The sequence below is a fragment of the Haliotis asinina genome, chromosome 5 (genome assembly GCF_037392515.1).
Source record: "Haliotis asinina isolate JCU_RB_2024 chromosome 5, JCU_Hal_asi_v2, whole genome shotgun sequence".
Lineage (NCBI taxonomy): Eukaryota > Metazoa > Mollusca > Gastropoda > Lepetellida > Haliotidae > Haliotis > Haliotis asinina.
In genome coordinates this window covers 73,296,652-73,311,586 of record NC_090284.1, presented here as the reverse complement: position 1 = coordinate 73,311,586, position 14,935 = coordinate 73,296,652, and the positions used below count along the sequence as shown (strand labels likewise).

The window sequence follows — 14,935 nt, the reverse complement described above, 5'->3', positions numbered from 1 at the left end:
GAATCATCTGGTAATCAACCTCTTACACACAGCCTCTTGGAAAGTGGCCAAATACAACATATATGATGCTTGGGGATTTCACTTTCTCAGTAAAGTACATATTTGAATTTTTACTCTATGCGCTGACAGTCATTATCGTGGTTAGATATATTATAGTATGTTACCATATATGTTCCAGGACAGTCTGAATCCTTGGTATGTATTACTTCCATCAGACGTGAAGGTGATCTCAAAAGAACTGCCCACCATGGTATCAAGACTTGCGCCAGTAAATGACATATGCCGTTGTCGCCCATACATATCAGTGTAAACAATCTGAAACACATACAGAATCTATAAGCTTTGTGAAGGTTAGGTTATAGTCTCATGCCTCAGCCTGGTGCTGAACCGGCATCTAAAGGTGATATAAGTGATATTCAAATATGTACCGATGTTTTCACCACAACATATTCCAGTAAGTCATGACTGTGCCCATACTTTGAAACTGAAAGACCAGTATAGGGAGAACTGACATACTATCACAGTGTTATTATGTTCTAAGATAGAAATAACTAAATGCAGCAAATTGGGTGATGTAGGAACAGCCAGGCTAGTTAGGCTCAAGTCTGGGCTCTAGCCCTTCTCCAGATGCAATCCCGAGAGCGAAGGGAACGTACCATTAATGCACCTCCTCGTTAAAAGATTGAAATTGGGAAAAGCATAATATACAGCGTCGCTCATGTTTTTACTGGACATTCGTTAAATTCTTAGTAAAATGTACATTCGGTAATTATATTACAGTCTGATAAAAAATCACAACCGTAGTAGGTTGAAAATCACTATGAGCGGCCAGCAGAAAACTGTTTCACGTTTAACGCCAGGCGACTTCAAACATGCCAAGAACGGTAGCTACTCTTCTCAATATAAAAGACTTTAACGCGATGCAATCGTCGTTTAGAAAATCCTCCTTTAAAACAGATCTCTGCAATTTAATTCAGATTATCTTGGTTGGCAAGCATTTGTGTATCAGTTCAAAAACATCAGCAAAATCAGCTCTGACATATCATTAAAGCCTTGCCTGTTTTACATAGCCATGGAGCCTTGGCATGTTTTACAAGAGATTCATCGGACAAATACATTCACGCTAAATTAATTCTGTCATAAAGGGCCTTAACGTAAATCAGACCACTGTTGATATCATTATCCAGTCATAACGAAAAGACAAAAGTATGAAGGTGTTTTCATTACCTTCAGGAAGTCATATTTCTGTTCCAGCTGCAAGTAGTCAATGCTCAGTTTTATATTGTAAGGTGTGTAGATCCTGTAGACACAGTGGAGGTTGTTGGGGTAGTTGTTGGGGTAGTGAGGAGATTGGAAAGCCCCGCTGCTGCTGTAGCTCGTCTCACCACAAGCTTAAAGATCACATGTATACATTGAGAGAGTGAATAAAGCAACATGCCAATACAAATAAATAGTGACGTCACCACTGGCGCTGATGAACATGCACATATATGGGAAGATGATATTGTAACCGTTATGCTACAAATACCCGCACTGTATAATTTTCATGTCGCCGATATGTTTCTCCTTGTGATTATTGACACATGTATCTCTGTCTGGAGTAGGCCTGTGGTAGTCTGTCTGGGAACATATGACATGTCCCCGAATATTAATAAAATTCTGTGATTTATTCATGGAATTGACGTACCGTACTCTGATGACGCCTGATATCGCCAGTCGGGCGAGGTTCCTAAAATATTGAATTGATACTTGTTTCATCGCAAGACACAACAGCAGTTCTAAACTGAGAACATATATTTTGCGTAAAAACATTTTTAGTTTCAATAATCTGTGTTGAGAAATGCCCAATACAGACAAACTTTATGAATTATAGCATTTTGCGTTAAAAGAACTTGAATTTGAATGATTTGCGTTGGGGTTAGCTCATTAATTAACACCATAACTTTCGAAGAGCATTCATTTGAAGATGAATAAATGTAAAACTCTGTTTTACCTTCGGTGCTTGCGTAAGGCCATCTGGAGCCCCAACCTAGGGAGATTAGGAACCTTTGTCATTATATCAGTCCCTTAAGTGTGGCATGAAAATCACAAATGCCTACAGAACAGATCCTGTACGTGGAATTTGAAAGTCATACTTCTTATATCACTGATATGCTGCACCTTGTGAACGTTGAAACACTTACCTCTGTCTGTAGTCGCCCAGTACCACGGGTCTGTGGAGAAAATATAACATGTCTCAGAATATTCTTAACTGTGTGAACGGACGGTTTTCATTTTAAACACACTTCGATATTTAAGCTCTTTCGCAACATCCACATGTGCTCTGTCCCACATAAAAAATGTCTGCAGTAACTGGAGTCTGTTGGAGAGAGTTAGACAATGTATTTCAAAATCCGACGCATAAAGTGCCTTAACTGACATTGTGTGATCCTATATATTTGACATGACCAAGCGTGTGGATAAACTATGACCTACATCCTAATCTTTGTGCTTGGTCGAAAAAGTAGTTTTGTGTGTAAAATCGATGAATATATTTACATTTGACGAGCAAAACCGCGTTTCTAACTTTCGGACAAATTTTAAGTTTTCTGGGGGTTTGGATTGGTAAATTTGTTTATGACTATATCGTTCGTTTTCATTTCACAGACCACTTCCGTGGTGTTGTGGAGGAACGTCGGTCCAAGAGCAAATGGTCGATGGCTCGATTTCGGGAAATCAAAAAACACTAAAAGTTGGTACTTAGTATCTTGTGTTTCAGTATTGTATAATGGAGAGAGGAAACATACAACCACTTTTTATATAATAGTTTCTTTTGCTTTGTAAATGAGACATTTGGATACAGATTCCTGTACATCTGTCTGCCACATATGCGATAAATGTTTTAGTGCAATAAATCTAACAGAGACTTCGAACCAACGCCATTTCACTACCTCGCAGTTTCATTTTCATAAAGAGGGTCAAATGACAACATAATCAACATTCAGAGGTTCAACTTATTCAAGAACTATATTCTTACCTGTTGTGGAATACATCGGGAAGGACCGGTAATCTACAATCAATCGAAAAAGAAATTTCATCAGGTTCACCAGGGAGCATGCAGCATAAAGTAATATATATCTATACACAAAACTCCGTAATAAATGAAAACTGAAAGTGTTAAGATGAGGATATAGGCAAGATAATCACATACCTCGGCCATAGTACAGTTTGAAACCTCTGCGAGCAACGCTACCATCAGAGGTAAACACCACCCGGAAGTAGCTCCCATAACGGTAGTTATTGTCAGTTACGTTGTTTCCATGTTGATCATATATCTGAAAATAACTAGCCTTAAATTAACAAATCTAAAACACGTAATGAAATGATATTTCGCAATCCAAGTGCTAGCTATTTTGAATTTTCATTCCCAATGCCATTGAATTTGCATTATGTCATGCCCGATTCCGTTGTTTATTGAATCTGGATAACACTCTTGTCTGTTCAATGTGTTTTCTAAAATGCCCGATTCCGTTGTTTATTGTATATGGTTAACACTCTTGGCTGTTCAATGTGTTTTCTAAAATGCCCGATTCCGTTGTTTGTTGTATCTGGATAACACTCTTGTCTGTTCAATGTGTTTAATAAAATGCCCGATTCTGGTGTTTATTGTATCTGGATAACCTTCTTGTCAATTCCACGTGTTTTATGTGCTTTCAATTTGTGTTTTCTGAAGGACATTTCACACAACAAAGCATGTTATCGTGATTTATCGCACCCTGATCGATCTACGTACAATCACATATCAAGCACAATTCGACCACTCGGTGTTCCGTTTGTATGAGAGATGGGATAAATATGCTATACCACTAGATGGTCACAGCAACCCTCCAGGTCTTTGTCCACGACTTGCAGGTAGACGGAAGTGCCAGGCTCGATGATGTATTCACAGTGGGCGTTGTTGAAGTAGTCCCCTGGGTAGTTAGGAGATGTGATGTACCCTGACAAACTGTTTCTGTACGTTGCTCCACAGCCTGAAATGCATATACTATTGTACACTCGCCTATGACGCAACGGAACATCAATTATTTGTTAGATGGATTATGAATTAGGATGGTCCAAGTTTGCTGTACAGTGTAGAGAGTGCTTGCATTACGAAGGTCTACAACTCGTATACAACTAGACCGATAATACGGAACATGGATAGCCCTTAAATGTAGACAGTACAACACTTCCTGTGCTCACACAAGCAGGCTAAATGTTTCTACCAGCATCCAAGTGTTGATAAAGTAGAGACAAATTCTGCTGCCGTTTGGTCATCAAACAAACCCAACTGATCATGAGAAGACCGACTCCACTTTAGCGGACATAGTGTCACCTCTAGGGGATGACGCTCTCTACGTTTTCACATGCAAAATTCATGTGCTCAAGCATTATAGGCAGAAGGGTGTGGACATCAGAGCTGAACAGAGGCAAAGACAATTCGGTTCAGAATGTGTCATCAAGACGTACGATGAACTTTTCAATTCTGACGGTTTCGTAGAAAGGAATTGTGTTTTGAATCAGTTTCATCAGCCAGAATCCGCATAATAATCAATCATACACTATACTCCCGATAAATATATGTTCTTCTCCAGTTAATTTTGTTCAAAATCACATTTATGGAGCATTCACAAACATGATGTGTGTTTGTTCCCGGTAAATGGACAGATCAACAGTAGCGTGCGCCTGCACGTGGACTCATGAACTGTGACGCGTGATCGTATTGTGATTGTAGTCAGTCTTGACTTTGTCTCCGTTCAGTGAACGTCTTGTGTCGTATATCTGTGTTGAGTGTTATGTGGGCCTGAAACACGTACAACATATTGCTAGGCTCTTGCTATTAATGCTACTTTCTACCGCTGTATACACTGTCACCTATTTTCCAAACGTTCAACGTTACATGAGGAATTTGTGTGTTCCCTTCGGGTTGGTATTTTGCACTCGGTGATAGTATTCCATTTTGTGTTCGTGCATCTGAACACCTACCGTAGCTGCTGCTAGATGACATCTGATATCGCCAGTCCCACGTGGTTCCTGAAAATATGGAATTTATTTGTTTCATAATTGCAAATTGAATCGATGGTTACTGCAAAACGACTGGAAATAACAGCTGTTTAAACTGATAAATTGTATTTTGCACCATATGTTCACAAAATATTCATTTATAAACACTTGAATAATAAATGTATCCGCACTGTATGATTTTTATATCGCAGATATGTTTCTCCTTGTGATTATTGACACATGTCTCTCTGTCTGCATTAGTCCCGTAGTAGTCTGTCTGGGAACATATGACATGTCCCCGAATATTTACGAAAAATGGGTGATTTATTCATGGAAGTGACGTACCGTACCCAGATGACGTCTGATATCGCCAGTCAGGCGTGGCTCCTAAAATATTGAACTCAGTTGGTAAATATTTGCATATGGAATCGATGTTTGTCTCATCTCAAAAGACCAGACGTAACAGCAGTTATATACCGAGAAAATATATTCTGCCTAAAAAAGTTTTTAGTTTCAATAATCTGCGTTGAGAAAGCCAAATATGGACAAACTTTATGAATTATAGCATTTTGTGATAAAAGAACATGAATTTGCATGTTATGCGTTGGTGCTAGCTCATTACTGAACGCCATGACCTTGACAAAGCATTCATTTGAAGCTCGTAGAAGAAATGGAAACTCGGTGTCACTTTCGGTGCTTGTGAAAGGCCACCTGGAGCCCCAGGCTAAAGAGATTAAGCACTTTTGTTAATATAACAGTCCCTGTAGGAAATTGAAAAATTTGATATGGAAACTAAAAAATATCAAGAGAACAGAGTCTGTATGTGGAATATGGAAGTCGCACATGTCTGTATCACGGTTCAAAGACGTGAATAATAAAGTGCATAATTCTTATATCGCACCTTATCAACATTGAGAAACTTACCTCTGTCTGTAGTGGCCCCGTACCACGGGTCTGTGGAGGAAAATAAAACATGTCTCAGAATATTCTAAAAGCTGTGTGAACGAACGCTTTACTTTCTATACACACTTTTGATGTTTAGACGTTTTCGCAGTACTCACATGTACTTGACACATCATTCCAAGGGTAAGGGTTCGATGAACGTCTGTAGTAACTGGAGTCTGGTGGAGAAACGCATCAAGTGTCTTAATTGACATATATGCACTTTTTTGTCTGATATGACCATCACTTTTATCTTAGTGCTTGGTCGCCAATATCAAAATATTTTTGTGCGTAAACTGAATCCATATAATCACATTCGACAAACAAAACTACATTTCTAAATTTCGGACAATTTTTTCTGGAGGTTTTGGATTGGTAAATTTGTTTATGACTATATCGTTCGTTTTCATTTCACAGACCCCTCCCGAGGTCTTCCGGAGGAGCGTCGGCCCAAGAGCAAATGGTCGATGGCTCGATTACGGGACATAAAAAAACACTAAGAGTTGGCTCTTAGTATCTCGTATTTCAGTATTGTATAATGGAGAGATTAAAAATACAGCCACTTTTTATATAATAGTTTCTTTTGCTTTGTAAATGAGACATTTGGATACAGATTGCTGTACATCTGTCAGACACATATGCGATAAATGTTTTAGTGCAATAACAGAGACTTCGAACCAACGTCATTTCACTACCTCGCAGTTTCATTTTCATAAAGAGGGTCAAATGACGACACAATCAACATTCAGTGGTTCAACTTATTCAAGAACTATATTCTTACCTGTTGTGGAATACGTCGGGAAGGACCGGTAATCTACAATCAATCGAAAAGAAATTTCATCAGGTTCACCAGGGAGCATGCAGCATAAAGTAATATATATCTATACACAAAACTCCGCAATGAATGAAAACTGAAAGTGTTAAGATGAGGATATAGGCAAGATAATCACATACCTCGGCCATAGTACAGTTTGAAACCTCTGCGAACAGCACTACCATCAGAGGTAAACACCACCCGGAAGTAGCTCCCATAACGGTAGTTATTGTCAGTTACGTTGTTTCCATGTTGATCATATATCTGAAAATAACCTAACCTTAAATCAACAAGTGCGAACCACATATAGAAACGATATGTGTTTTCTGTGATATCTTATTGTGATGTTTATTGTATGTGGATAACTCTTTTGTTTGTTTTTTCATGTGTTATATGTAATACCCGAGTGTGGTGTTTATTGTATCTGGATAACCTTCTTGGCGATTCAATGTGTTTTATGTGCTTTCAATTTGTGTTTTCTGAAGGACATTTCACACAACAAAGCATGTTATCGTGATTTATCGCACCCTGATCGATCTACGTACAATCACATATCAAGCACAATTCGACCACTCGGTGTTCCGTTTGTATGAGAGATGGGATAAATATGCTATACCACTAGATGGTCACAGCAACCCTCCAGGTCTTTGTCCACGACTTGCAGGTAGACGGAAGTGCCAGGGTCGATGATGTATTCACAGTGGGCGTTGTTGAAGTAGTCCCCTGGGTAGTTAGGAGATGTGATGTACCCTGACAAACTGTTTCTGTACTTTGCTCCACAGCCTGAAATGCATATATTGTTATACATTCATCTGGGATGCAAAGGAATATCAAGTTTTCAGTACATGGATCATTAACCCGGAACCCGAAGTTCTACAAGTCGTATACAACTAGACTGATAATACGGAACATGGACAGCACTTAAATGCAAATAGTACAACACTTCCTGTGCTCTCACAAGCTACTGAACTACAAAAGAAACGTCGTACATGTATGTATTGCAAACTGTTTTATTTATGTGGAAACATATTTCTTATTTAAGGTTGAAATTGAAGGAACTGTTTTGTCCTGTTGATTAACAAGTACTCCAGAAACAAATCTGACAACACATGGCGCCACATGATGAGGTCATGTCCTTGACATTCAGGGTTGAAGTCAGTAGCGTGTGTGGCCACCATTTGCGTTGATAACTGCCATGCAACGCCTATACATGGAGTGTATCAAGTGGTTGATGAAGGCCATGGGGATACAACATATGTCATATTTGGGATTTCACTTTCTTAGTAAAGTACAAATTCTAGTACTTTTTTCGGTTGAGTCCCATCCGGGATTCGAACACGCACCCTCAGAGTCAGGCACCTAATCGCCAGCACACAAAGTCAGCCGCCTAGCCCGCTCAGCCACCGCGACTTCCACAAAATGAAAGTCGGACAACTGGTAGTCTAGACTGCGTACTTTGTGTACCCCTCTGATGAGTGTAAATTGGCACGGCTCCCACGGCCGAAAGCTATGATTACACGATGCCATTTAGAAAGTGGTCAAATGCAACATATGTCATATTTGGGATTTCACTTTCTTAGTAGGAAGTCGCGGTGGCTGAGCGGGCTAGGCGGCTGACTTTGTGTGCTGGCGATTAGGTGCCTGACTCTGAGGGTGCGGGTTCGAATCCCGGATGGGACTCAACCGAAAAAAGTACTAGAATTTGTACTTTACTAAGAAAGTGAAATCCCAAATATGACATATGTTGCATTTGACCACTTTCTAAATGGCATCGTGTAATCATAGCCATGGGGATAGCATTCCACACTCTGGGAAAACCTGCCGTGAGTTCTGCAGCAGTTGTCGGTCTTGGTCGAAGGTCATACATCCTTCTCTGAATTTCATCCCATAGGTTCAGATCTGGACTTAGAGCAGGCCAGGGCAACGTGCGGATGTTGTGCTGTTGGAAGAAGTCCCTCGTTATCCTGGCTGTGTGAGCACGTGCATTATCCTGTTGAAACACGTGGTTTGGATGACGGGCGAAATGTGGCACAACGTGCTGTCTTAACACTTGATCGATGTAACGGACAGCAGTCACTCCATTTCCTCGACCTGGACCAATATTCTGGAAGACCTGGGGTCCAAGTTTGTGGTTCAGTCCAATGCCACCCCAAACCATGATGCTTGGTCCTCCCCACGAGTCCCTCTCCATAAGACATGCATCAATGTACCGTTCATCCCTCCTTCTCCAAACTCTAGCTCTGCCATCTGCCACGGATATGCAGTAACGACTCGTCTGAAAACATGACAGTCCTCCACTGCTGATAGCGCCAGTTCCGATGTTGTTGGGCCCACAGACGACGTTCCCGGCGATGTCGAACTGTCAGGACAGGACCCTGAGCAGGACGTCGACAGGCCAGGTTGAAAGTTCTCAACCGACGACGAACTGTTGCTGCAGAAATGGGTCTGTTGTGGGTTACAACAGTCGCTCGAGCCGATTCTGTCGCTATGCGGAAGCGGTCCTGCAAGTGCTCCCGATGAAGATGACGATCTTGACGTGCTGTTGTTACCCTGGGACGGCCACTGCGCTGACGATTTGTTAGTGCTGTTGGTTGCATTGTACCGCTCCCGCAGTCTCTCGACTGTCCGAACACTACAGTTGAAGTCGTTGGCAATGACCCGTGGACGTTGACCAGCGTGAAGACGTCCGATTGCTTGTTCCCTCTGATTTCGAGTCAAACGTGGCATGGTGACAGTGATCAGGAATCGAATGACAGGATGATGGTTTGGGGTCCTTTTTATACCCACTAGACCAGGGATTTGCACGTGCATTATGCTTTTCAGAAAGTTGCGTTCGAGAGCATTACCATGTTCACGGAAAGGGTATGAGTTTGAATCCAACTCAGAAATCTCATTTCTTTAAAATGATGTGTTATGAATGGTCAATGCCATATTTGTAATGTTACAATAGCATAAACTGTGAATCAACCTATCAAATTCCACATCAGGTGTGAGTAAGATGACTTTGAAAGTGCGACGTTTCTTTTGTAGTTCAGTATATTTCTACCAGCATCCAAAAAGAGACAAAATTTGTTATTGTGTGGTCATCAAACTGTCCAACCTGATCATGATAAGACATAGAGTCAGCTCTAGGGGATGACACTCTCTACGTTTTCACGTTCAAGAGTAGAAAACGTTGTTAATGATGTCATTTCTGTCGTGGAGGGCTGCTTATACAAAGAGACTGCCTTCTACCCACAGAGTTTTATGTGCTCAAGCACTGTTGGCAGAAATTTGTGGACCTCAGATCTGAATCCAGCCAAAGACAATTTGGTCCAGAATGTGTCATCAAGCCGTGGTGTATGTAACATGTACCGGCACAATTCTGACGGTTTCGTTGAAAGGAATTGTGTTTTTGGATCATTTTCATCAGTTGGAATCCGCATTCATAATCAATCATGAAATATACTCCCGATGAAAAAATTTTCGTCTCCAAACTCGAAGTACCAAGTCACTAACCAACGAATTCATTTTGCATAAAATCACATTCATTCACAAACACTCACAGCTAGACGGTCTGTTGCTATTAATGCTACTTTTTACCGCTGTATACACTGACACCTATTTTCCAAACAAGACGTTCAACGTTGCATGAAGAATTTGTGTGTTCCCTTCGGGTTGGTATTTTGCACTCGGTGATAGTATTCCATTTTGTGTTCGTGCATCTGAACACCTACCGTAGCTGCTGCTAGATGACATCTGATATCGCCAGTCCCACGTGGTTCCTGAAAATATGGAATTTAACTCTTTCATAATTGCAAATTGAATCGATGGTTACTGCAAAACGACTGGAAATACCAGCTGTTATAAACTGATAAACTGCCTCATATATTCACAAAATATCCATTTGAAAATGCTTGTAGAATAAATGTCAACTAGGTTTTACCTTCGGTGTAAGGCCATCTGGAGCCCCGGGGAGATTTAGCACTTTTGTCAAGATAACGGTCCCTGTAGGTGTGGTATGGAAATTACAAATATCAACAAAACAGTTCCTGTACGTGGAACATTGAAGTCACACCTGCCATGATTCAAAGACGTGGATAATAAAACCACCATTGCCTATACTACTACAGATGTGCATGCAAAATTTGGTTAAAATTCCGTGAATAGTTTTCGAGATATGGACTTCAAAGTGAGTATGGGGTCAGTGGTGGAAAAGGTTTTCCGGTTACAAAGAATTGAAGACAATGTTTTTCAGCTGGACTTTGAAGAAAATGAGAAACAATTGGTGTCAGGGCGACAGTTTGACGTACCATACCGAGTGTTACCTTGAACAGTGAAGAGAACTATTATCACACAGTGGGACTGTGTCGTGAGGTACGATCACCAACTCCTGTCTGACGAATGCTCACGGTGACCCGTCTTTCAAGTCGTACAGGTGGGGTTTTACCATCTTTGATGTCAACCAGGTCGACCTTGTACGTTTTCATGAACAATATCGGATCGGTGGTGCGTTTTCTGCTGTATAAGTACCCAACACTGACATGGTCCGGTAATGGTTACTCTTCCATTGCCGCCAAAGATGATTCGACAGATTTCATTTTGATGGCCCCCTTGGCCATGAGTCTGGTGACTTCTTTGTTAAGGACATCCACCACTCATGGCAAGCGTGTGACCCATTCAGTGTTTCTGTTTTTAGGATCGATTAAATTCCCGCGAGTATTAATGCGAGAACACGCTTTCTGCCAAGGTGCGATTGAATCTCTTAACAATATCTTGTCTGCGGTGACATCCAGCTATGCCTCATCTCACCTGGACGTCATGATTGGCCAACAACTGCGACACGGCTCCCATGAACTCGCACCCGGGATCGACGCCTGTGGTGTGGCGGCGTAGTACTCCTTCATCTTGCCAAGCATCTTTCCGTTGGTGGTGTTGTGGAACAGGCGGTCATTGGGGTAGTCGATGGTGTCATTCAGGTGCGCATGTTTTACATGTCCTCACACATGCCCTTGGTGTGAATGTCCATCAACTGGGATCGCCATACCTTTTTTCCACAAGTTGTAGTAGAAATCATACATCAGGTTTTGGGGCGCTTTTTTCTTCCTCACTTGATCTCATGAGCTTCACATCAATGCGTTTCAAGGTTCATTCGGATGTAAAGCTCCATCCAAGGGCTTTGGTTGAATTCAAGCGATCGGTGGATTTTCATGAGTTTCACGCCCAGTGGCTTTCACAGGTTGCGCTTTTGAATGATGCATTTTGTTCCTCAATTTGGGCATGAGCTTTTTGATGTTGGTAGGATTATTGTTTCACAGGCTGGTTCGTTGGTAGTCAGACATCCAGTCCGGGTTCACCGTCAGTCATGTGGGAGCCAGGGGATAGCTGTTGTGCAATGCTGTTGGATATTCCCATTCCACTTAGAATAAGTACTCTTTGTTCGAAGCAGGCACTAGGCCTCCAACGTCAATCATCTTGGGCAAGGATACCCACACAAAACCTCCAATAGGGAGGTACTGGCTCATGGCCCAGCCGTATAAGTTGTTGAATTCGAGGTAAGGGAGATGTTTGGTCAGTTTGCTGGGGTCATGGCCTCTCACACACTTGTTGCTGGCTTTGGCTAAGCATTTGGAGGCCATGGAAATCCCACCTTGCAAACCTTTCTCGATGAGCAGGTGCATGTCATAATCCATCAGCATTTTCAGCTCCACGTCCGTCTTTTTCAACAGGGCATCCCAAGAGAGACCGGGAGTTGAGAAATGCTACACGGGTTCCAGGTCATGCTGTTTTGAGCACGTTTTTCTGAATATCTCGAACATGTCAGCCAACAGCAGCTCGTCCGTTTACAAGTACAGGTTGTGATGGTCACCCAGAGTCTTGCAGCACAGTTTGTCCCACACGTCTATCACGTGTGCATAATCATCCTTCCTCAGCAGCAGAGGTCATGTTGATGACGACTTGATTGGAGATGCGAGGTCGTTTGAGTCAGTGACTTTCATGAAACCCCTTAGGAACTGAACGTTGTCTATGAATTTCAGATGGTCTAATGATAAGGAGATGTATTTTTCCATGTTGTTGGGGATGCACGTTATTTTGCCATCAATGGCCTGCATGATGAAGTGACAATCATACCCGTGAAGGCTGTGAAACACAACAGGGATCTGTATGGTTCGGGGATTGATTTTGAGCATCAGACAGACTGAACAACATATTATCCATGATGAATTATATACCCCTTGCGACCTTTGCAAGGTGCAAGGGTTGGGCAAGGCCATGCAAACCATGTGCAGATTATTGGTCAACAACATCACCAACCTGAATGTGCTCGATATCCGCATTGCGTACGAGAGAGCGAACAAGCAGACGACGACAGCTTTGGGCTTCATCATATCGACCTGGTCGTGTCCCTGATGAGAGGAGGCGGAAGATCAACACTGCCAGAGCCACCGCCACAACCGTCCCTGTCGTTCCACTCATGGATCAGGAGGTAATGATACGATTTGTACCCCAATATATAACCAGCTCTTTGCTGGCTTTTGCTAGAGTCTCCTTTTGAACGATAGGAATACCCAAACTACCAGTTCATTTTTGGATCAACGTCAAACTCGCTGCAAAGCAGAAGCAGAAGCTTTGCAGAAACCGAGCACTAGTTTCTTTCAGGATGTGTCTGATCTGGTAATGCAAGTGAAAATAAAACACAGACCAACTCAGCGAACCGCGAGGTGTGTCATCAAAACATCACACCACATCCGGCTGTCACCACAGAGCGAAACTGAACTGATTTTGACACAACTGCATCGGGTTGTTGAACCAGGCATGCATTATTTCAACGTTTGTGACCGAAATCCTGTATTTTTGAATTAGGCTAATAGATCACACTAGAAAGCTACGATGTTCTTCCGGGCGAGATCGACGGTGTCATCGTTGTTAGAGTAAAACACTCCTGGTGTGTACATATTGAACATATATATACGATAGTGTCTTGCGTATGTGTAACATGTATGCCACACTCCCGGGAAACACAAGCGACAAGTCCATTCAAATGGTACACAAGATCAATAACACACTGGGTCAGCCCTCTGTGATATCACCTTCTACCCACAATGGTGCTGTGATATCACCTTCTACCCACAATGGTGCAACATCGACAAATACAACCGGAAGCTTGTGCCTTGACAATGAATGCAGCCAAATAATTGACGGCTACTACACTGTGTGCTCGCTGAACAAATCTTCAAACCCTAGGGAGCCAAACTCAAAATAAGCGACTCGAACGACACGGTTGTGTTAGATAACATCCAAGGAAAATACTCTTTGAGATTCGGTTGACCGCTCCCAAAAATTCTCAGGTTTACGTTGACCATAGCACTATGACCAAAAGACGAGGTGACTGGAACCAAATTAACCGACTTCGGCCCATACTGCAAACTGTCCATTCATCTTCACCAACTGAGCACAACGGACAACGTTCAAGGACAACGCCCTTTGACCCTGCTGAGAGCTTCCTGATGAAAACTGAAAAGTACAACAACGGCAGAATGGAATCATTTTAGTTGCTGTGATATAAGAAAATTGAACATTTCCGTTTTAAACATTCAACATAATCCCATGAATGTATGATACCTGAGCGAAAAATGACTCAAGGTTCAGGAACGACCATGCGACTGAGAAAATGTCCTACCCTTGCAATCTCTGACCTTGGGGACACGCACGACGAGTCTGGAATAGAAGGCAAACTGTACGCTATTCAACTGGAAAACGTTTACAAATGCTTTGAAGTGTCTTCTACAAAAGGTGCTGGCAGCAAACTGCTAGTAAGCGATTTCATCGACACCATTGGAGTGGTCAGCAACATACGATACGACCCCGTTTGCAATGACGAGGACAAATGAATGATATCCATAAATTGCTTCGCGGACATCAACATCGTTAGTTGGAACACGCTCGATGACGTCATTAGATTAAGACCTAATTACAACAAAAATTTGAATGTTCTAGCCTTTTCATGACTGACTCCATGCTCCCTTAAAAGTCAATACTTTCTCAACTATTCTACTGATTTTCATGAATTTTGCATGCATTTCAGCAGATGTTTATACTTCAGCAAAACAGGATTGGATACACTCTCAATGACTTCATTAGACTAATTATTACCTAATTACAACAAAAAACGCTAGA

General features: G+C 41.8%; 1 protein-coding gene across 3 annotated transcripts in view; it reads right to left on the bottom strand.

Moving 5' to 3' along the window:
* LOC137285241 (CUB and zona pellucida-like domain-containing protein 1) overlaps nucleotides 1-14,935 on the bottom strand; it is a 39,855-nt gene that overhangs the window by 8,343 nt on the left and 16,577 nt on the right. For 2 of the 3 annotated variants that reach the window (XM_067817539.1, XM_067817540.1), the window contains 16 exons: nucleotides 10,495-10,542; nucleotides 7,395-7,561; nucleotides 6,919-7,042; nucleotides 6,746-6,778; nucleotides 6,084-6,143; nucleotides 5,947-5,976; nucleotides 5,368-5,409; nucleotides 5,005-5,052; nucleotides 3,844-4,010; nucleotides 3,191-3,314; nucleotides 3,017-3,049; nucleotides 2,184-2,213; nucleotides 1,994-2,029; nucleotides 1,688-1,729; nucleotides 1,228-1,391; nucleotides 165-315 (listed from right to left, as the gene is read on the bottom strand). In XM_067817539.1, the coding sequence (XP_067673640.1) occupies nucleotides 165-315; nucleotides 1,228-1,391; nucleotides 1,688-1,729; nucleotides 1,994-2,029; nucleotides 2,184-2,213; nucleotides 3,017-3,049; nucleotides 3,191-3,314; nucleotides 3,844-4,010; nucleotides 5,005-5,052; nucleotides 5,368-5,409; nucleotides 5,947-5,976; nucleotides 6,084-6,143; nucleotides 6,746-6,778; nucleotides 6,919-7,042; nucleotides 7,395-7,561; nucleotides 10,495-10,542 (1,299 nt within the window). The remainder of the gene's footprint in view (nucleotides 1-164; nucleotides 316-1,227; nucleotides 1,392-1,687; nucleotides 1,730-1,993; nucleotides 2,030-2,183; nucleotides 2,214-3,016; nucleotides 3,050-3,190; nucleotides 3,315-3,843; nucleotides 4,011-5,004; nucleotides 5,053-5,367; nucleotides 5,410-5,946; nucleotides 5,977-6,083; nucleotides 6,144-6,745; nucleotides 6,779-6,918; nucleotides 7,043-7,394; nucleotides 7,562-10,494; nucleotides 10,543-14,935) is intronic. The other variant, XM_067817541.1, reaches the window with a different exon arrangement.